We start from the raw sequence: 22,057 nt of genomic DNA, 5'->3' as shown, positions 1-22,057 counted from the left end.
GGACATTGTAAATTCAGGGCAATTTCCAAGTGCCCAAAATATGTGACTTAGGAGGAGGAGGGGAGAGCCACTGGAACTTTGAATTCTGGCTGCAGGACTACCTGTACTTTGAAGTTAGTTGACTATTCATTGTCATTGATTGAAAAGTTTTTGCAATTAAGCATGTTTGATATTTCATCTCCAGTTAAGTTGAGATTTCCACTTCTTTCTTCTCTGGGTTTAGCTGGCAATAGATGAAACAAAATCTAACTGTTCTTATTGTAAAAGACTAAATTATCTTTCTGGAAATGGTAGGTATTACACAACAACTTATGAATGCACCAAAAAATTACTGTCTCCTCTCCTTTAATATTTTAATTGTTCTGATTATATTCATAAATAAACTATGTGTTTATATGCTACTTTTGTTACATTTAATCAGTTTTTTAAAAGTACAAATTATATTATTTTTCAGACCAAATTGGATTCATATTGCCGGTTGGAACATCTTGCTATTGACTTTATTTTGGGCATTCCTCATCTTCAGCTACTTCAGATATGTGAAGACATTCCGAGCATTCCCTTTTGTTGATCCCCTGAAGTCACTTAGGCCAACTGCCACTGAAGAAAAAGCATAAGATCAGAAGAAATATTGATTTATCACATTAGATGAAATAATATTTTCAGTGAATTTCTATGTTTAACTTATAAGAAAAAATATTGTTCAACTTTTTACTTTTCCGGAAGTTAATACAATCTTAAAAATACCTTTAATTATTATTATTGTGGATTTTAAACTTTGACATATTTTGCCTGCATAGATCATCTTTTACCATCCACAGCATACTTCAAAACTTTAAATTTAAATTCCCAGATTGTTACCTATGCATTTAGAGAATACTAAGGAGAATGCTAAGGACAAGGCAACCATAATTTATTTTTTTAACTTTTCTAACTTTTCCTATCTTTTCTTAATATACCTTCCCATTCTTTAACAGAAGTACTACCATAAAGGATAACTAGTATAAATGGAAAGGCTATATTACTATGTGCAGTAAATAATTGTCATTAGGTGGTAACGTAGATACATCTTTTCCATGTTGCCGAAAGGAAGTGTTTGAAGTCAATTTAAAATAAGAAAAGTAGTCCAATTTAACGCAATAAAGAATATTTAACCTCATTTTAATATATGTCAAATTGTCTGCCATTTACAATATGTAAATATGTCGATAAAAAGGTCAAAATAAAATTCAGTTGACTGATTGAGTGTTGTCAGCATTTTAAGTAAAATATAAGTCCATAGTATTTATTGCTTTACAGATGTATTTTACTATCTTTGTAATATATCTAAGCCAGAACATATGCTATTTGAATGGGAGGCCAGGAAAACCCAGAGATATATGCTAGACTGGGAAGTTCAAAAAGGTTCCCTACAAAGGCAAGGAAAACTGTTTCTCTGCTGCTACCAAGAAATGACATGAATGTGTCTGTACAGTTATGACTATGCTAAGTTAAAAGAAGCATATGTATTTAGAATATTATATACACCATATCTGTTCTTCAAAAGATTCTAGAAGACCTAGCTCTTTGCCTAGACCCTGGCCCAGGATGGAGCTTATACCTCTTAGAGAAGGTGAGCATGACGTAAGTGCTAAATTCACTCTCCTGTACCTACCATAATCTTTTATTTGTGGTTTTGTGTTATTTTTCAGTTGTTAATCTCTGTAAGCCATAGAGAATTGATAATTGAGCAACCCTAGAAATTTAAATGATAAATCAATGTACCAAATAATGGGCATTTACTTATTTGAGGCATATACAGTATATACCCTATTTTTCAGGAATTTAAGATAACACAAAATAATATTGCCTCTTCCTAGTCCCCATAACAAGCTTGTGACATAGGTTGATGTAGGAAAGAATGGGCTTGGAGAGAATGGTTGTCCTAGTGTCATTTTAGCTTTCAAAGTTGATGGTGGACATGGGTCCCTTTGCGTCTCTCCCAACATTTTTAACCATTATACTAGAGAGCATAGCTTATTAAATGACCTGGTTTCAATCCATAAATACTAAAGGGAAATTCCACATTTTGTACCAAAGAGAACTGTACAACCTCCAGAGCACATTATTAGTACTTCATGAATGAAACTCACAAGACCCTAAAACATGGTTTCATCAGTGATCCTGGGAGCACAAGTAGTGATAGAGTTGATAAAGTGGTTGATTTGATTGTGTTGCTGCTGCTATGGGGGTGGCGTGGGGTGGGCATTTTTATGGGGTTTTATTATGCAGTGGATTTTTAAATGTTGTAGGCCACCTTAAGTTACCTATGTGTGAGTTGGGTGGCTGTTGTGGTCTAGCAGGAGCCGCTGGAGCTGCCACCAGACTCCGACAGCGAGGGGCCCTATGAGTGGCCTCTGGAGAATGTGGGGGACCCTGGACAGGGTTCCGACTCTGAGCAGGGCGCAGAGAGATTGATTGGCCACCAGTTGGTGCCTGAGCCTTGGACCAGTGGGGAGGAGACAAGGGAGAGTGATCCAGAAGCCAGCAGTCAGTTGTTCCTGGATGCATGCCATCGAAGAGCTACTAGGAGTCTGGAACAATTACACAATTACAGGAGGTAATTGCGCTCAGCTGGTGGTCATTAGGCTCCTCTCCAGACTATAAAAAAGACTGCTGGTGCACACGGCCCTCTTGCAGAAGTCAACACATTGACTAAAGAGTTGTAACTACCTTGGCAGGCTGGATTTCTGCCAAAGTTTGTCTGAGTTGCTGCCAAGGTTTGTCTGAGTTGCTGCCAAGGTCCTTATCTGTTTGTTTGCTTGGCTTTCAGTCACCGAGATTTTGGTCTTGCTATTAAAGGACATTCTAGTTAAGCTTGTCTCGGCTTTTGTTACAGGACGGAGGAGGGGGTCAGAACATGTGGTTATATAAATTTGTTTAATAAATAAGTAAATAGGATTTCAGTCATAAATATTCAACATTTCTACTTCAGAGCTGAAAGTATCAGGTCAGAACGTGCCTTCAGATAAACAATAGTAAAAGGATATTTGCCATAAATCATGCAATTAAGGATACAGAAATGCATGTTAAAGAAATTTTTTAAAGTCATTATAAAAATAAAGATTTGTATATTTTCTCTTTAACATCTAGGTGATTATGAGCTTCCTTCTAGTGTTTTTTGAAATACACGGTACCTTGGTACTCATTTCCACAGAAATTGTGAATGTTGGTTTTGTTTTTAATATGTTGTCTTTGTCTCGTTCCCCACTTTCCCTTGTCTTTTGTTTTTAAATGTTGTAGGCCACCTTAAGTTACCTATGTGTGAGTTGGGTGGCTGTTGTGGCCTAGCAGGAGCCGCTGGAGCTGCCACCAGACTCCGACAGCGAGGGGCCCTATGAGTGGCCTCTGGAGGATGTGGAGGACCCTGGACAGGGTTCCGACTCTGAGCAGGGCGCAGAGAGATTGATTGGCCACCAGTTGGTGCCTGAGCCTTGGACCAGTGGGGAGGAGACAAGGGAGAGTGATCCAGAAGCCAGCAGTGAGTTTTTCCTGGATGCATGCCATCGAAGAGCTACTAGGAGTCTGGAACAATTACACAATTACAGGAGGTAATTGCGCTCAGCTGGTGGTCATTAGCTCCTCTCCAGACTATAAAAAAGACTGCTGGTGCACACGGCCCTCTTGCAGAAGTCAACACATTGACTAAAGAGTTGTAACTACCTTGGCAGGCTGGATTTCTGCCAAAGTTTGTCTGAGTTGCTGCCAAGGTTTGTCTGAGTTGCTGCCAAGGTCCTTATCTGTTTGTTTGCTTGGCTTTCAGTCACCGAGATTTTGGTCTTGCTATTAAAGGACATTCTAGTTAAGCTTGTCTCGGCTTTTGTTACTGGACGGAGGAGAGGGTCAGAACATGTGGTTATATAAATTTGTTTAATAAATAAGTAAATAGGATTTCAGTCATAAATATTCAACATTTCTACTTCAGAGCTGAAAGTATCAGGTCAGAACGTGCCTTCAGATAAACAATAGTAAAAGGATATTTGCCATAAATCATGCAATTAAGGATACAGAAATGCATGTTAAAGAAATTTTTTAAATTCATTATAAAAATACAGATTTGTATATTTTCTCTTTAACATCTAGGTGATTATGAGCTTCCTTCTAGTGTTTTTTGAAATACACGGTACCTTGGTACTCATTTCCACAGAAATTGTGAATGTTGGTTTTGTTTTTAATATGTTGTCTTTGTCTCGTTCCCCACTTTCCCTTGTCTTTTGTTTTTAAATGTTGTAGGCCACCTTAAGTTACCTATGTGTGAGTTGGGTGGCTGTTGTGGCCTAGCAGGAGCCGTTGGAGCTGCCACCAGACTCCGACAGCGAGGGGCCCTATGAGTGGCCTCTGGAGGATGTGGAGGACCCTGGACAGGGTTCCGACTCTGAGCAGGGCGCAGAGAGACTGGTTGGCCACCAGTTGGTGCCTGAGCCTTGGACCAGTGGGGAGGTGCCTGAGTCCTCCGGGAGTGGGCGGCATACAAGACAAACAAACAAACAAACAAACAAACAAACAAATAAATAAATAAATTTTTAATTAGTTTCAGAAGATGCTAGGAGTACAAAAAACACTGATTATCAAACAAACTTTTCCCAAAAGGAATCATATAATGAGTCACAAGGCAGTGACACTGACAAATTATAGCTTATGCGTTGATTACTATACAGCCGATGAATACCGGGACAAATTTTTTCACATCAAAAGTGCATTGATTACCTAGGTACCATTGTATAGTACTATTTCTGTGATGAAAGACAGACAGTAATATTTTCATTGGATAAGTCCACAAACCTGTCAGCGGGCAAAGGCCAAATATGTCCAAACTCAAAGCACAAAGGGTTTTTTTTGTAGCAGCAGCAGCAGAATAATTCCACCATAATTGGAACTACAACTTTGTTCTTCCAAGTATCTCTGTACCTGAGATAGGCAGAAAAGAAACAAGTATTGAGAAGGCAGTTGGTAGGAGTGAGCATTGGCAGCGACTTTTTTAAGCAGCATCTTCTACCTTGTCTATTCTAGGTACTAGGAGTTATACTGTTTATTTATTTATATCCCACCTTTGTTATTTTCACAAATAACTTGAAGCAGCAAATATATCTAACACATCTCCTATTTTCCCCACATCAGGCCAAATAACCTGCAGTAAATGGGCATGAGGAATCTGTGAATGAATGTTTACAAGATAGGTATTGATAGATTTCAGAATGATTTGTAGATTGGCAAAGGCTTTGGACCTCGAATTAACAATAGCTACTGCACCTTTATCTTCATATATTGTACTGCTGAAAGAAAAAATAATAATTTTCCGTATCTATGACTTTAATTATTTTGCACAAGAATTTGAATTCACTTCAGGGTTTTGGACTCAGTATCCTTTATCATTCTAAGCTCCTTGGAAGTCTCAGCTAATGAAAAATATGAAATCTGTTCTGGCAAAATATTCTGTTTCTCAAGAGTGGGGAACTCTAGTTATCTAGTCTCAAGAGTAAACACCACCTCACGTTACTTAGTTATCGACATAACACGTGACGGCAAGGTTGAACTCTTAAGGTTGATCAGTCGTGATCCTTACATATCTTTGCAATATGGAATTACACAGCAGCATTATATTGTATTTCACTGAAAACAGCTCAAGTTGTAGCGAACCCTTAAACATTCCAAGCCTTTTCCTCTGACAAAGTGGAATGCGGGTAATAGAATTCGTATTTCACCTATCGAGGAGCCCGCCATTCTGGGGCTTGGGTTCCTGCTGTAGTGTATGCTGGGAATTGTAGTTTGGCGTCCATTTGCCCCCAAGTGGAAGGTGCGGCTGGCTTGAGAGTATCTCTTGCAACGCTGGGACCGAGGTGGAAGGGGGCCACGCAGCTAATCCTCGAGGAAGGTTTACTGCCGCGATCTCTCGCCTAAAGACAGGCCGGTCGGATCAGACCAGCCAGGTCCCAGAAGCAAGAGGAGAGGCGGAGTCGTGCCGGCCGGGACCCGCTCGAGGCTCTCTCTCTCTCTCTCTCTCTCTCTCTCTGCCTCGCTTGGCGCGAGCGCGATTCCTGGGCGTGCAGCCCCGGCTTCCCTTTCCCCGCACTGAGGCGGCTCCATGCGGCTGGCAGCCTCCTCCACCTCCTCACACTCCTCCGCAAGAGGCAGGGCGAAAAGGCGGCATCCGCCCGCGAGCGCCCTGAGGCCGCCGCCGTCCTCGGCCTGAGAGGAACCCGCGTTTGAAAGGAGAAAGGATGGCGAACCAGCTGGTAGTCCTCAACGTCTACGATATGGTGAGTGACCGGGCAGGCGAGGGCTCCTCGCAGACGCTTCCCACCCTAAGCTCTTAACCCCGGCGCGTCTTCCGGGCCTTTTTCTTTCTTCTTCTTTTCTGTTTATAACCTTCCTCCGAGGATACTTGGCTTTCTCTCAACGGTCCGAAACAGCGAGTCTTCCGTTTTCGTGTTTCCTTCCTTCCCACTCTCCATCGAAGCCTTGGCGAATTTCGGCTTAGCTTCTCGATGTTCAAGTTAAGGACAAGCGGCTTCTTCCGTTTTCCAGAAGTTCTTGCCAGTGCAGTACAGATATCCTCCCTGATTGTCTCCCGCCCGCCGATCCACCCTCAATTTTCCAATAATTTAACCTGACAGAAAGATGCTATAATAGTTTGGAAACAAGGAATGGGCTTAGGAGGAACTGGAAAGTCCTAGCAACAAGTGTGTCTGATTTCACTTTTCTCCTCCTGGTTCTGGATTCACTCAGATGCTCAACCAGTAGGTGTAGTTTATTAAATTACTTTCTGTAAACCCCCTCCCCTCCCCAGATATATCTAAAGAATAATTGTTTTCATAATGAGTTAGCTGGGACAACAGTCCTTAAATTGTTTACAGTGGGAAAGCCTTAAATATACCATTACAGGCTCCCCCCCCCCCCCCGCCTCTTTTTTTTGTCCTTGGACAGAATCAAAAGATGGAGAGTAACAAAAAAGATCAATATATATTTCGTGGTGGAAAATATCTTTTCGAGTAGGTCAGCTGTTGCCTAATATCATGACTTTAATGTTTCTAAATTCTAAATTGTAACGTTTCTAAATTATAGCCTAGTTTCATGTATATGCAGGGAAAATTTGTGAGATATTTTACTCTTGTCTAATAAGAGTAAGACTTAAGGCTAAAGTTTTGCAATTTAGCCTTACTTAAGGCTAAAGTTTTGCAATTTATTTGGTGGACCATAAGTAAGTCAGAAGTTTCTTATCTCAATCTCATTTATTTTTTTCTTAGTGTTGCACACCGTTTTCCAACAGGAAAAACCAATATAGTGCAATAAAGGATGGCATGAACATAGATTTTGAGGTATGATAAATCTAGCTGCAATTGTATTTTTAAGGGCTTGGGAATTTGCTTCTATAACCATGTATCCTGTTCCTAGCATAATATATCTTTATCATATCCTTAATGCATGTCTGTCTGCTCACCTGACTTATTTAGTTGTATTTTGCTCTGGTTAGTGGTTCTAGGGCTTAGAAAAAAAACCAAGGTTTTAGCAAATATCAAAACCAATCTTACAAGCACAAAGCCATTAGAAATGGGTCAGAATGTTGAGTTAGGAATAGAAAATCTGCCTCTGTTAAAATTGTAATGGGTATAATATAGGATGGGAATAAAACCACTTGAATTCTTTGGAAAATAGGGAGTAATATAAATGTACAAAATATAGGAACATTAAAGAAATATTTCTAAATAAATCATGAAGAACAAAAATGTAAGCATCCATTTATTTTGGTACATAAAAGCTTAAAACATCTGGTACTTTGATGCTTCTAAGGTACTTTTAAGTTACAATTGCGTTCTATTCATACAGAATTTACAGAAAGTTTTGAATGAATGTATATAGGTAGTCCTCAACTTACAACCACAATTGAGCCCAACATTTCCATTACTAAGCAAGACAGTTGTTAAGTGAGTTTTGCCCCATTTTTCAACCATTCTTGCCATAGTTGTTAAGTGAATCACTGCACTTATGTTAGTAACACAGTTGTTAAGTGAATCTGACTTCCACATTGACTTTGCTTGTCAGAAGGTTGCAAAAGATGATCATATGACCCCAGCTAGTGGTGGAGTGCTGTCGGTTTAACAATCTGTTCAGTGAGCGCAGGCCTTGTGTGCATCTTAAAGCGCTTGAGCGCAGCACTGAAAATGGAGCATTTAGAAGCTCAGCTGTTTACCTTCCAAATCAGCAATGGTAAGTAAAGCAGCAAGGGGGGATCAGCTGTGCCGCAGGATTGAGATGAGGTAGAAACCAAGAAATAAAGGACAGATTAGAGTGGGAGCGAGGAGGCCAACTGATTGTCGGAGCTATCCGTTCACCCAAACCGGTCCAAACGGGCTGAATACCACCTCTGACCCCAGCACACTGCAACTCATAAATACATGCCACTTACCAAGTGTTTTAATTTTGATGACGTGACCATGGGATTCTGCAACGGTTGTAAGTGTGAAAAACAATAGAAAGACAAGGACTAGCTGTACTTTTATGCATTATTTTTTGTTGCAAATGTTTATTAAAACACTTATAGTTTACAGAAGTGTTTCTCAACCTTGACAGTTTGAAGGGGGGGGGGGTCTTCAATTCCCAGACTTCCTTAGGCAGCATGACAGTTGAAGTCCACACATCTGCAAGTTGCCAAGGTTAATAAACAGTGATCTACAATAGCATGAATTATTAAAAGATAGTGGAAAATAATAGCTACACATTTTCTTGACAAGGATATACATCTGGTCTTTATATTCTATGTCTTTGGCAACAGTCAAGCAGCATTATCAAGAAGTTGCAACATTGGAAGCTTGGAGACAGTTCATATCTTATCTTTTAACTGCTTCACATAGCAAATTAGTAATGAACAGCTGTAAATCCTAGACTTGTAGTACAACATTTCAGCAAAAACAAATCCTGTTTGTTTACTTGAGTTGGTTAACTTGCAAATTAATCCAATCTGATAAATCAGAAGGAAACCAAACTTAACTGGACAAAAACTGGATTTAACTGTTTGTGCGTGATGAGTTGTAATAAAATTAGGATATATTCCAGTTCTCTGTTGTCAGAGCAAATTAGCCTTCTACAAAAACCCTAAGTATTGCTATGGTGAAGAGGAGTGCTGGGGGGGGGGGTGTTTCTCTCCATCCCCTTCATGATTTGAACATTGCCTGGGGTCTCAATGGACTGTTTCAAGATTTTCTTTGTTCTGTAAATTAAAGCAGCTCTATTCATGGCTTTCTAATGTAAAGGTGTGTGTGTGTCTGTGTGTGTGTAAAGCCAAATGTAATGTTATAATCGCAGATCAGGTTCAACAGTCATCTTTCTGTATTTGATTGTCACAGTTGTGATTATCAACCATCTGCAAGATATCTTTGATATAGAGAATAAAGTATTGGAATTTAACCAGAAAGACCAGGGAATTACATTCCCACTACTATGATGCTAACTATGGATATGGATTCTCCTCTTTTTCTTAATTATAAGTGTGGACATGGTTTCAATATTTTATGTCAGAAACTGTTGTGACATAAATTACACAATTTTGAGAGAAGAGCAGAAAGGGCTCTTGTATACTAATTAAAACATAAATGGAGGGTGAAACATTATAATGACTTCATATTTTGTCCCCATAATTTTCTGTTTTTCACAACAGAAAATTCACAACATTTGTGAAATACACAACAGAAACTTCATAACATTTGAATACCTATTTGCTGAAACAGCCTTGTTGCTATATAACCATGTACTGGTGAGGAATATCAATCTTATGATCTACATACATTTTTGGAATGAATGTGACATAAATGTAGTGCAGCTTGAATCTTACAGAAGCTCTTTCCCATAGCATATCTCTTGCAGAAGCACAACCATATGTTTGCACTAGGGATGTGCATGGTGGTATGCAAAGTTTATCTTTAGCTATGCATTTAAAAGGAATTTAATTCTTCAAGGATCTGTTGGAAGGAAGGCAATAACTTACATAGTTTATCAAAATTATTTAGCACATGAGATTACATATTTGCTCATTCAAAACTGATGGGAATTTGCACATAGAAGTAAGAATGTTACTCTCCAAAATATAATCTAATAACTCCTGGAGAATTCTTTATATATAATTATAAAGTTATATTATTACTCATGTTTGTCATTACTATTCACAATAGCGTAGAATGATTTAGAGCTGAAACAGTACATTCTTTAAAGTCCATAATATAATATGTAGTGTGTAGTGTAGTACAGTAGTGTAGTGTAGTATAGTATAATATTCTTGCTTGTGCGATTATTCTGGCCTGATAATTCTGTGATCTTGAAATCTGAGACATGCATATAATTATAGAGTAACTGACATCCCAAGAACATGTTTGCTTTGCTTATCATTTATTTATAACATCGTACTTGGAGAGTAATAAAAACAAGTCCCTTTCTGAGGAGAAGGTAGTCTCCCTTGAGTCAAGCTCAACTCTCAGTTATTACACAGGCACATCCATGTTGTTTTGTCAAACAGTATAGAAGGGTTTACCACTATATTCTTCCACAATGTTTTTCTACTTCCTACACTAACCAAAAGCACTGGAAGTATCCGAGAGGCTGCCATCCAAATACTAACCATTTGTGATCCTGCTTCAGTTTTTTGGCATCAGGCACAAAAAAGATAGAATAGAGAATGTAGGAGAGCATGAGAAAGAAAAAAAAGTTTTTTTCTCCACTATAAGTATTCTTTATGGATAGTTCTTCAATTTCCTTGCATATGTAATGTATAACTTTAATTATAATTCAGAATATAATATTGGGCTTTCGAATAATTTTGCAATGGCTTCTTACAATAATGGGAGTTCTGAAAGGGACTTTTCAAATGCAAATTTCAGTGTTATTTGTTTATTGAAAATTAAAACAAAGCAAATAAGCAGAAAATTATTGGTACTTTCCAAATTGCATTAAATTTTTAATAGCGCACTCTCTTTCTCTTTTTTTCCCTCTCTCTCTCTCCCCTCTCCCTCTACATACATACATACACATGGTTTCTGCTCTTAATATATGTAGTGACAATGCTATTTCTAAATGTAAAACATATTTTACATGACACATAGCTTGCTATGTCAATCCGCATGGATTATTTGAGGAACAAAGGCAATACAATACTATTTACAACAAAATGTATTACTTAAAAATTATAACATAAATATATTAATTAAAAATCATAAATCATTTTCATAAAACTCATTTATTTAAAATGATATGTAAAAATATCTAAATCTTATGTATTTCATAGTAGTCTATATACAAAAGCATTGTTACTTTCAGATGTCTGGACTTAAACTCTCAGTGGGAAATCCTGGGGATTGAAGCCTATATGTCTTAAAAGTTGAAGAGGTTGAGAAACACTGTAATAGAATGTGCCAGGATGAAGTAGTCATATTCTGCCATCGTTGGGAAGAGAAAAATACCTCAAGGCAAGCAGCTGACTCAGTGACTTGCTTAATGAGGGAAAACAAGCTGAATTCACTCATAATGAGGAGCTGTAAACCATAGGTTACACATGACAGCATTGGGTTCCCATAAACTCACTGAACTAAAATTGAAAAAATAATTTAGCATGGTGTGGAAACTAGTAGTCATATAGAACTAATTATAGGAACACATATGTTTTTTGTTTGTTTATAGCTTCTTTCTCAGGTAGTTCCAGGTGGAAAAAGCCATTGTGCCTTGTACAATGACATGGTAAGCTACATTTACCAACGAGTAACAGCTCATTAGTTCGCTCTGGCACACAGGAAGATCCAGGGATCTGACTAAGCCATTAGTCTAACTTGCTATCTGAATAGATGCAGTTATTGGGTAAGTTGTTGTGGCCGAAAGGCATGAAACTCAAGAAAAATATGACTTCCCCTTTGAGACATCTTGCTGGAAAAAGATTTGAAACTGATTGCTGGCTAAACTGACAGCTTGTCATGATGAAGGTGAAGAATCGAATAAAAAAGCAGATTTCTGAAAAAGGACCATCCACAGGGCAGGGCAAAGAATTAAATGGAAGTTGAGTATAAACAAAACCACTTTGCAAGTCAAAACAACCAAAAGGACTGAAAACAGAGGAAAACTGCTGGATAATATCTCTTCTAGTTATGTTGGATTTGGCTATAGTAATAAGGAAATATGACATGAGAGAAAAGCCAGTAAGAGGTTATTTTCTCACATAGACGTAAGAGGATAATGAAAACTTCATGAATTGCCAGACACTACAAATATACTGTATTTTTTGGAGTATAAGTATTCCCTCAAAAAAGAGGCTGAAAATCTGGGTGCACCATATATACTGAATATAGCACTTTTTGCCTCTCAAAACCCCACCCCCTTCACCAAAATGGCCATGCATAGCCTTTAGGAGCCTTGCAGAGTGCTCCTGGGGGCTGGGGAGGGCAGAAATGAGCAAAAAATGAGCCATTTTTTGTTTGTTTTGCCCCCCCCCCTCCAGTCTTCAGGAACACTCTGCAAAGCTCCTAAAGGCTATTCATGCCCTTTTTTTTGAAAAACAAATGAGCATTTTTTGCTAATTTTTGCCCCCACACCACCACCCCCCAGGAACATTCTACAAATCTCCTAAAGGTTATTCATGCCCTTTTTTAAAAAAAATGATCCTGTTTTTATGAAAAATGGGCCTTTTTGGGACGTCTGCAGAGTACAAAAATGTTTTTTTTTATTTGCCTCTTCAAAACCTTGGTGCGTCTTATACTCTGAAAAATACGGTAACTACTGTAAGTAGCTATACCATTTTCTTTTTTTAAAAATAGAATTTATTTTTATTTTCAAAACAAACCACAACACATAAAATCTTCCTTCTTTACTGTGGAAAGTGTATCAGTTGGTTACAAAAGGTTTCATGCATCTCTTCCACAGTCATCAAGCATAATTCATATTAACTCAAGTATTTTAACTCAAATATTTATACATGTTACCCTTATACCTCCATTTTTATTTGACTATAATTGTTTAAATGTCCTTCATCATAAAATATACCAAGATTTAATACATAACCACATACTGACATTTCATTTAATATTTCTAAAATCTTCCAATAACATTGAATCCATAATATTTAATGACAAACTTTTCTAATCCTCCTTTCCAAATCACTGTTGGCAATTTTCATCATATATAATATAGGTTGTCATCATTATCCCTCCTTTATTTGACTATATCCTGTATTATAACATTTTCCCCCTAATAATCAAAACTTAACTGTATCTAACTTAATTCTTTTTTATTAACCTTTGTATATAATCCAAAAGGATTTCTAATCTTCCTTTCATGGGTATAATTCAATATTCATATTCAATTATTACTTATCATAACACTACACATTGTATACACATTGTATACATTATTATCATTATCAATTATTTCTTTAACTATATTTATTATCACTAAATTTCACTAAGTTTAACTAATTTTAAGTTATATTCTTCCATCTATCAACCTGTATCTTTCCAATAACAAAACAATCTCATATCTTCTGCCATTTGTGGTACCAATCCTCTAGTCATCTACTTGATCAGTTTTGTATGGACTCGTCTTAGCAACTCCTTGCTTATAAGATCTCTCATACAATCTTGATGCCCTTTTTCTGTTTCCTTATTCATTTTGTCTTTGATTGTCAGCAGTGTTATCAAAACTTTTACTAGTTGAATTTCTTTCTTTAAATCCATAGGTTCTTTAATCTTCTTCTATATCTTGACCTTTGAAATAGATTTCCTCTCCATTTAATTTCTCTTTCTTTATTCCATTCTTTCCATTTTCAGGAACAAACCAATTACCATAGATACCAGCAGGTTTAGTCTCTTTATATTCATTTTCCACTTCATTTTTTTGAGTTTCAATCATCCCATTTTGCATTTGATGAACATTTTCAATTTTTTCATCATATTTTCTTGTTATGTGCTCTAGGTATTCCAGTTTTTTCTCTACTATATTTGATAATTTCTGTAGTTCTGAAAACATATTTTGCAAAGTCAAGACCTCTATTTTTCCTTAGGTTTGTGTCATTCTGACAAACACAGCTACTCTAGCTTGAAAGATCAACAAAATTAAAGTAGATTCACAAAGAACGCTGCTCTCACTTCTCCCTGGTTGAAAACATTCTTCAAAGGGACATCTGTGCACTCTTATCAGTCTGTAGCCAAACATTAAAGCCTTGTGGTGCCAAGTCAAAGCAATCCGTGAAAGAAAAAAAAAAACATTCCATTTTGAATACACAAAACTCCGATCAACAATACCTCCCAGCCTCCAAAGCGGAGACACTATTAAAGAGTTTCTTTTGTATTTTTTTTGTATATCAAATTAGAAAAAGAGATCCAATCTTTAAATGAATTAGAAAAATACCCACAGCAATAAAAGAGGAAAACTTTTGTCTGCAAATTACAGAAAGTCACAAAGAGAAGGTAGAAGAAGAAAACTTAATCCATCCGTTTCAAAAGGTTTGCATAGATTCGATCCATGTAAATAACATTTAAAAAGATAACCACTGTCCAAAACCATTCCAAATTCAATTCCGCCGCTTGATTCTTCTATTCTTTAATTTAAATTGGTTTTTGAGTTTTTATAGGCAGTCTCTTTTTTTAAAACAATAAAAATTCCTCACCAGCTGGAAACACTTTCTCTTTCTGTATCCTACCGTTTTGGAGCTGCCCCGACTTTGTCAGTCTTGGCTGGATTTTTTGTCACTGGCTTGAAGAACTTCTCTTGCTTCTTTCGAGGATTTTGTGGTATCCCCGAGATCAGCAAGACGTATTCTTCCTGTTCACCGTCTCTTTGGGACGGTTTAGATCCGTTTGGACCACCCAGTGGCAAAAGTGTTGACTGTAGTCTCAGAGCATTGAGACCACACACCCATCTCGTTGTGACATTGGCTCCTCCTCCCCAGTAGCTATACCATTTTCTGACAAAGGGGAAATTAAGGATTTTGCTCAGAACAAGGTTGAAGATTAGAATGATGTCGCTGCAATTTGTATCTTGTGGAAATAACTGTACATATTCTAAAACAATAAGGATTTCAAATTCAAGGAACAAAAGGCCCAGTTCTTTCCAGATTTAAGTCCTGGTACCTAAAACAAAACAGCTTCAATTGATCACATCATGAAGAATTCTGGGATTCCTTAAAAATGACATTTTCATTCAAAATCATGATTAAATTGGAAGATAGATTCTTTCCTGCCTATTATTCCAGCCATGCAGCAGAAATCCTGAAGGAACTAAAGCTAAAATTCCCAGGTATTCTAATTTCTGAAGAATCAGGAGCAAAAAGGATAAAAGAGAATCACAGAATTGGGGGAGGGGGACACACCATATATCTATTTTCTATATGGCAAAACCAAGGCTTTAATGAAAACTCAATACTATATTTGGGATTACTTATTTTTATTTGTGCTAGCTGTAGTCAAAACACTCTTAGTAGAAATAGCAAGAGCTCAAAAAGGAACTCCAAGGATGTAGCAACTTTTATAGTTAAAATGATGAGTGGGGTTGCCTTTCTATAGTCTATCATCCTGGAGTGCTTTAGTTACTGTAATCCGTGTCATTTTTGATACTACAACATGATAATTATTGCAGTCTTCCTCCAAAGAAAAACCATAAGTAGTCCTCGAGTTACAACCACAATTGAGCCCAATTTTGGTTGTAAGTCATTGTAACTGGTTGCTTTGCTCAATGACCACAATCCCAGCTCTCCCCATTGCAGTTGTTAAAGCTACCTCACAGGTCATTAAGTGACCACAGAGCTACCTCAGGATGGAGAATGGCTTGGAAGGCCACTGGAATGTGGAAAACTGCCATGGGCCAGATGGCCTCAACCAGCTAAGCCCATCAGCACACATATTGCCTTCCTTCCTCCCCCCCCCCACTGCCCCCATCCCAAGAAACCTGACCTTTCCTCTCCTACACCACCACTGTCCATGCCTGAGTCTACTTTGCTTTCCCTTTCTCTGCATCTGCCAAAAGGCACAGCTATCCAAAGTAAGGCTTGGCTAGAAAGCTAGTGAAGACAATTTCCTTCAAACCCAGAGAGGCAATCTTTCTCAAAGCTGGACAGGAAGATGAAGTCGACCAGCAAAGAGGTGGATGGAGAGGGAAAAGACATGTGCGTCACTGGACCTAACTCACTGAGGCCATCCGGCATGTAGTAACTTTCCGGGTGTCAGTGGGTGTACCAGTCAAGGCCTCTTGGCTCACAGTAATGGTGGTGGTGAGTCAGTCATCTCACAGTGATGGGGGTGGGCATACTGCAAAATGCCCAAATTTTGATTGCATGACTACTGGGGCACTGCAACAAACAAACTTCGGCCAGGTGTCATAAGTTCCTTCATTCATGACTTTCATAATTTTGAACTAGCAATAGCAGTAGACTTATATACCGCTTCATAGGCCTTTCAGGCCTCTCTAAGCGGTTTACAGAGAGTCAGCATATTGCCCCCAACAATCTGGGTCCTCATTTTACCCACCTCGGAAGGATGGAAGGCTGAGTCAACCCTGAGCCGGTGAGATTATACAGTAAAAGAAAGGTAATCTAAATGTTTACAATGATATAGATACAATTTGTGTTTATATTTATTCCCCCATTCAAAACTTATAGGAATAAAAAGAGGTACAGTTTTCTAGCATACCTTGCATTAGTTAATTAATTTTAATCACGTGTTTCCATTTATTAGTTGAATATACTCTCCATCTTATACTTTTAATATTTCCTTCTCCTTTTAAAATGGTTCCTGAACAATAAAATGGAAATGTCCTAAGATGCAGTTTATTTCTCTTTCCCCGACAGGTGTAGAATTAAAGTTTGTAGACTGTGCTTAAGAGAGCTGGTAAGCTAAACATTTAATTAAATTGCTTTTGCAATTTCTTTTATATTTTGGAAGATAGAATGCCTCCAGTTTAAGAAGCAGGCTCTCCCTTCTACTACAACACAGCCACCATCTCAGCTTTGGCTTCTGGGGAGGTTGTAATTGCACTATGTTATGGAGTAAGGCTTCAAGCCAGAAACTATTTATTCTCTCCCACTTTGTGGCAACTCTTGCTGACACCCAATTCAGTTGGGAAAGTCCAGGTAGCTTTGAAATTTCATCTGATATTATTCCTTAGGAAGTAGTCTATTTTAAGATTCTTATCACATTAAAGTATTTTTCTCAAAATTTTAAAATAAGTTAGATAAAACCAAGAGGAAATAGAGCAAGATCAAGTAAAAGAATAAAAGTTAAAGTTAAAAGAGTAAAAAAGGTAAGTTTGAAATAGACAAGAAATTAATTGCAGTTTTAAACTGCTTGAGACTGACAGTGTCATATTTCAGATACCCTATGCCGGGTGTCGGCAACCCAAGGCTCCAAAAATGCATGTGGCTCTTTGACCCCTCTCCTGCGGCTCCCTGCCAACCTGGTCGCACAACCTGTTCTCTGCCCCAAGACACTGGCCCAACCCGGCCATGGCCAAAACCAACCTTGCTAACACAAGGGCTGGTGAGGTGGGAATGGGATCAGGAGGAGGGTACAATGGAAAGGGGGACAGGTGCTGAGGAGTGAGCATGAGCCACGTCGAAGATGACTCCTCCTCACACGATCCTCTGGCCAGTTGTTGTGGGGCCAGGAGATACCCTCCTCAAGTCAGTGGCCAGGTTTGGCCAAAGCGCAGCAAAGGTGTGTTGGGTGGGCAGGTTGACCGGCTGACGGGCAAGCATCTTAGGCGAGGGTTCTCCGGCTTTCTCCAAGCCTGATCTCCGGGGTGGGCATGTGAGGTTCGATGGGGTGAGCCCCCTTTTCCCGCTGTCCTGAGCATTACTTCTTCAGTGGAGTTGATCAAAAAGCATTCTTTCGGTTGTAAAAGTCCCCTGTGCGAGATTTAAAGCCTCCCCAAGGACACTTTTCAATCAACATTGGCAGTGGCGCTGCTCCACTTGCTTGAGGAGAAAATCTCTGCTCATGCGCTCCATCCCAGCCCCTCAACAGCCAGCCAGGGGATTGTGTGAGGGGGGGGTCGTCTTCGGCGAAGCCATTGCCGTGGCTCGTGCTCATTCCTCTGCCAGCCCAGGTTTTCCAAAAGTTGCCAAGAAGAAAAGGATTAATGAAGAGCCCCAAGGAGAGGTCGCTGGGTCGACTCAGCCTCAGCTTTCTGAGACAGACAGACAGACAGACAGACTGGGGTGGGGGAGAAAAACTAATAGAGATATGAGAAAATGATGAAGGGAGAGAAAGAGAGAGGAAAAAAAGGGAAACAAATAGAGAAGGGGGAGAGAAAGAAAGAGAAAAGGGAGGAAAAAGAGGAAAAACAGAAATGAGAGGGAGGGAGAGAGAGAGACTTATTTCCCACAGAAGACACCGAAAGCCACAAAACCTGGATAGGCATGGCGGGCGGGTCATGTGACTGGGTGGGAGTGACATTGAGTTGGCCATGCCCACCCAGGTTTTGTGGCTGCTGGTGTTTTCTGTGGGAAATTGGTCCAAATGGCTCTGAGTGTTTAAGGTTGTAGACCCCTGCCCTTGGCAGAATCTAACAGCTTCTTGTTGATTCAAGATACGGGTTTCAAATCTTCTGATACTGCTGTCATTCTTTGGAGATCTGATTGAGATAAAGCAGTATAAGCAGCTAGAATGACAACAAATACGGGCTATGTGGAAAAGAAGCATATGTTGTTACCAGATCTATCTTTTAGAAATACCAAGAATTTCATCAAGCTTGTCTCCTTATCAGACAAGCACTAAGGACTTTATTTCTGTATCATGCAGTATTTGGCATATTCTTAGAAATTGGTATGAGGTAATTGTGTAATCCTGGAAATAATGTTAATTGTCTCAAACAAGCCTTTAACCATTTAGAGGTAATACCTCTACAATACTCTACTCATAAATGATTTATTAATCTGGAGGGTCACTGATGGGTTACATAAATTTCTTGTTGACTTCTTGGCAGCTTCAGAGACAGAAAGAAAGAGAGATGTATGGAACATTGACAGGTGCCCACTAGGAATCCTGATATGATGGTTTTGATTTTATTTTTATTGTTATTTAGAAAATGTATATGGCTGCCCATTTTACATATGAAGTTTGGTTGGCCAAAAACAATGGTTGGCTAAAAACAATTCAAAATAAACATAAAAATAAAAAAGCCGTATAAACCAGACAGAATTAAAATAATAATACAATAACTGAGACAATATATAACAGACACTCAAAGTAAATCTGACATATCTCTGGTTCATCTAACATCCATGTCCAACAAATAGAGCAGGGGTGTCAAACTCATGGCGGCATGATGTGATATAAGGGGATTTTTTTCCCTTCGCTAAACCGGGCGGGACAGAGCCAGCACGTAATGCATCCAGCCCGCAGGCCACAAGTTTAACACCCCTGAAATAGAAGAAAAAGCAGATTTGCATGACGTTCTGAAAATCCCAGAGAGCAGAGACCTCTGGATTTCAGAGGGAAGACTATTTTATCAACCAGACATCAGAACAGAGAAGCCATAACTCCTTGGTCACAGTGCCATGCCTTTAAAAATTTTATTTAAGGTTTTTGATGAGTAGTTTTGTTAACAGTCTTGAATATGATAGCTTTGTTACATATTTTTATTCTTTTTTATTTTTAATACATTTAATGTAAAAAAAATTTAAATAAATGTTTTTTAATTTTAGTTTAAAACAGGTACACATCTTTCTTTACATCTGTAGAAAATGTATCAATCAATTACAGATAAGTTTTAGTACATCTCCTCCACAGTCAACCAATATAACTCATATTAACTAAAACATTATTATATATCCATTTTCATTTAACTGCAATTATTATTTAGAAATATTGATGAAAGAAATAATCTTGAACAATCCCTGCCCACACCAGTGGGAGAGGAAAAAATAAAAAAAAAGAAAGGACAGATAAAAAATAAAAATTAAAATAAAACATAAAAAATAAAAATAATACAAAAAAAGACAAAAACGACAAGAGACAAGGCAGGAAAACAAAACAAAACACAGGTGTCTATCATGAGAAAAAAAAGAAGTATATCAACTGGTTACAACATGCTTTGGTGCTTCTCTTCCATTAACTCATATTAATTCAAATATCTTAACTTGAATATTTACCATATCAACATCATTATACCTCCAGTTTTAATTACCTATGGTTATTTAAACATCCTTCATCCTTAGCTATGCATTACATAATTAATCCATAACACATGCTGACAATTCATTTACTTATTTGTAAAATCCTCTATTATCATCAAATCCTCATATCCTATTTTAGCTGGACATCCATAATATTTAATTATATCATATATCATAACATTTTCCCAGTGTTGATTAACATTTGATTGTATGTACTTTATTTAGTTTTTTAATAGTGATAATTATTGTAGTTAATACTCTTTATGTATAATCTTCCAATTGTTAGTTGTTATATCAACTCCACATTATATACATTACTATCAATATCAATTATTATTCAACTATATCTGTTACAAGAAAAAGCAATTAGGTTTAACTAATTTTCAATTGTATTCTTCAATCTATCAGCCAGTTCCAAATTATATATATTACTATCCATATCAGTCATTATTCAGCTATATCTATTACACATTAAGGTAATCAGATTTAGCTAGATTTTAAATTACGTTCTTCCATCTATCAGCCAGTGTCTCTCCAATAGCAAGATCTTCTCCAGCCAATTGCCATGCGTTGGATAAATTTACCAAATGTTTTCATAAGCAAATCCAGACAAAGATATTTTGGCACCTTTGGACTCTGAATGTCAGTGATGAAATAATAATGTTGTCCTAGGCTTGCAAAATTTTCCAAATTAACTTTAATTCTCAAGGGTGGATTTTCCATTCCTCCTGCACTCTGTCTTTTTACATGAGTCTTCTTTATAACTCCCCCCCTCCTTTCTTCCTCTGAGATAGACCACACACCATTTCTCACATTTTCCGTTTGTATTTCAGGAGCATTTAAACATACAACAATCTCAGTTTTTGCTTCATATTTTAAAATCAGATGATCCAATTTTCTTTCCAGTCTTTGATAAGAATCAAAGAGTCCTCTACATGCGGAAAAAAGTATCTGAAATGAAATCTTAGAGGTATTTTGGGACGCCATGATGTGTGTCGCAGTTAAAAATTGCAAGCTCTTTTTTTTTCCCACAGACTTCTTAGTTTCTTACAGGCTGTGCAATCTTATCTGATCGTAAACAAAGCGAAGTAATAAAGTAATAAAAGTGTCAAATCGTGACGGACTAATTAGTAGAAAATAAATTTTACGATCCACTTAGGGAGATTCAGAGGGGGGAGGATGTCGAGGAGTTTCTTGAAGCATTTAAGAAGTAAAGTAACCACCAGCCATAAATCCATTAAAAAAAGCCAATTCGCCGCTAAATTTTCCTGTTCTTTGGTTTCAGTTATCTTAAGTTTTTAACGCAAACAGTCTCTCTTGGATAATAAAATCAGCTTACCAGATGACATCACTTCTACCATTCTTAGGGGCAACCTGCAGTTTCAGTTAGCACGCAGCTAATCCAAAAAGGAATTGGCACGAGGAGTTAATACCGCCTCCCAGAGACTTGCGGGTGTCTCTGAGGTCCTGGGTCTCTCCTCACCTTCACTGTCGTCTACGGGACAGCTAGAGTTCAAAGAACCCGTCCAAAAATCCTTCGGTATAGAGGAATTTCAGGAGTAGCCTGAAACGCCATCTTCTCACTGCTAAGCCCCGCCTTCTTCCCTCACATTTAATGTAAATTTGTTTAATCTGTTTAAATAAAAAAATTAATAATGATAATTATTTATATTACATTTTTTTCTAAACTAGTTTTGATAAGTGTGTTTTTTAAATAATGAGCTTAGTTATACTGAATTAATTATATAATTGGATATGCTAGGAAGGCTCAATTATTTGGATTTTTGATTATGTCTAATCCAAACTGGACATAACTTTTAGTCCAATTGCCTCTCTAATAAATAATACAAGTAGGGCTTTTAAAAAATTATAATCACATATGGC

General features: G+C 37.8%; 2 protein-coding genes and 1 long non-coding RNA gene across 5 annotated transcripts in view; 2 read left to right on the top strand and 1 right to left on the bottom strand.

Annotated features, from left to right (window-relative positions):
- Window positions 1–1,188, top strand: part of CATSPERE (catsper channel auxiliary subunit epsilon) — a 146,100-nt gene extending 144,912 nt beyond the window's left edge. The window contains exon 21 of the mRNA XM_087718006.1: window positions 455–1,188. Coding sequence (XP_087574132.1) covers window positions 455–617 — 163 coding nt within the window. The 3' untranslated portion in view covers window positions 618–1,188. The remainder of the gene's footprint in view (window positions 1–454) is intronic.
- LOC148044993 (uncharacterized) lies at window positions 474–5,959 on the bottom strand. Of its 2 annotated transcripts, none has more exons than XR_015696968.1 (3): window positions 5,742–5,955; window positions 4,822–4,947; window positions 474–600 (listed from the first exon to the last, which is right to left on the bottom strand). It is a non-coding gene; the product is annotated as an uncharacterized LOC148044993 (long non-coding RNA). The 2 variants fall into 2 exon arrangements; XR_015696967.1 differs by having other exon boundaries at window positions 493–600; window positions 4,755–4,947; window positions 5,742–5,959.
- A 15-nt stretch (window positions 5,960–5,974) lies between these two features.
- DESI2 (desumoylating isopeptidase 2) overlaps window positions 5,975–22,057 on the top strand; it is a 29,302-nt gene continuing 13,219 nt past the window's right edge. Inside the window, exons 1-2 of one of the 2 annotated variants that reach the window (XM_087718007.1) lie at window positions 5,975–6,296; window positions 7,284–7,355. In XM_087718007.1, coding sequence (XP_087574133.1) covers window positions 6,258–6,296; window positions 7,284–7,355 — 111 coding nt within the window. In that variant the 5' untranslated portion in view covers window positions 5,975–6,257. The remainder of the gene's footprint in view (window positions 6,297–7,283; window positions 7,356–22,057) is intronic. The other variant, XM_087718008.1, reaches the window with a different exon arrangement.

The sequence above is a fragment of the Thamnophis sirtalis genome, unplaced genomic scaffold, assembly GCF_051295495.1.
Source record: "Thamnophis sirtalis isolate CommonGarterSnake01/CBP01778 unplaced genomic scaffold, rThaSir2_p1.2 scaffold_6, whole genome shotgun sequence".
Lineage (NCBI taxonomy): Eukaryota > Metazoa > Chordata > Lepidosauria > Squamata > Natricidae > Thamnophis > Thamnophis sirtalis.
This window is presented reverse-complemented; position numbering and strand designations above follow the sequence as displayed.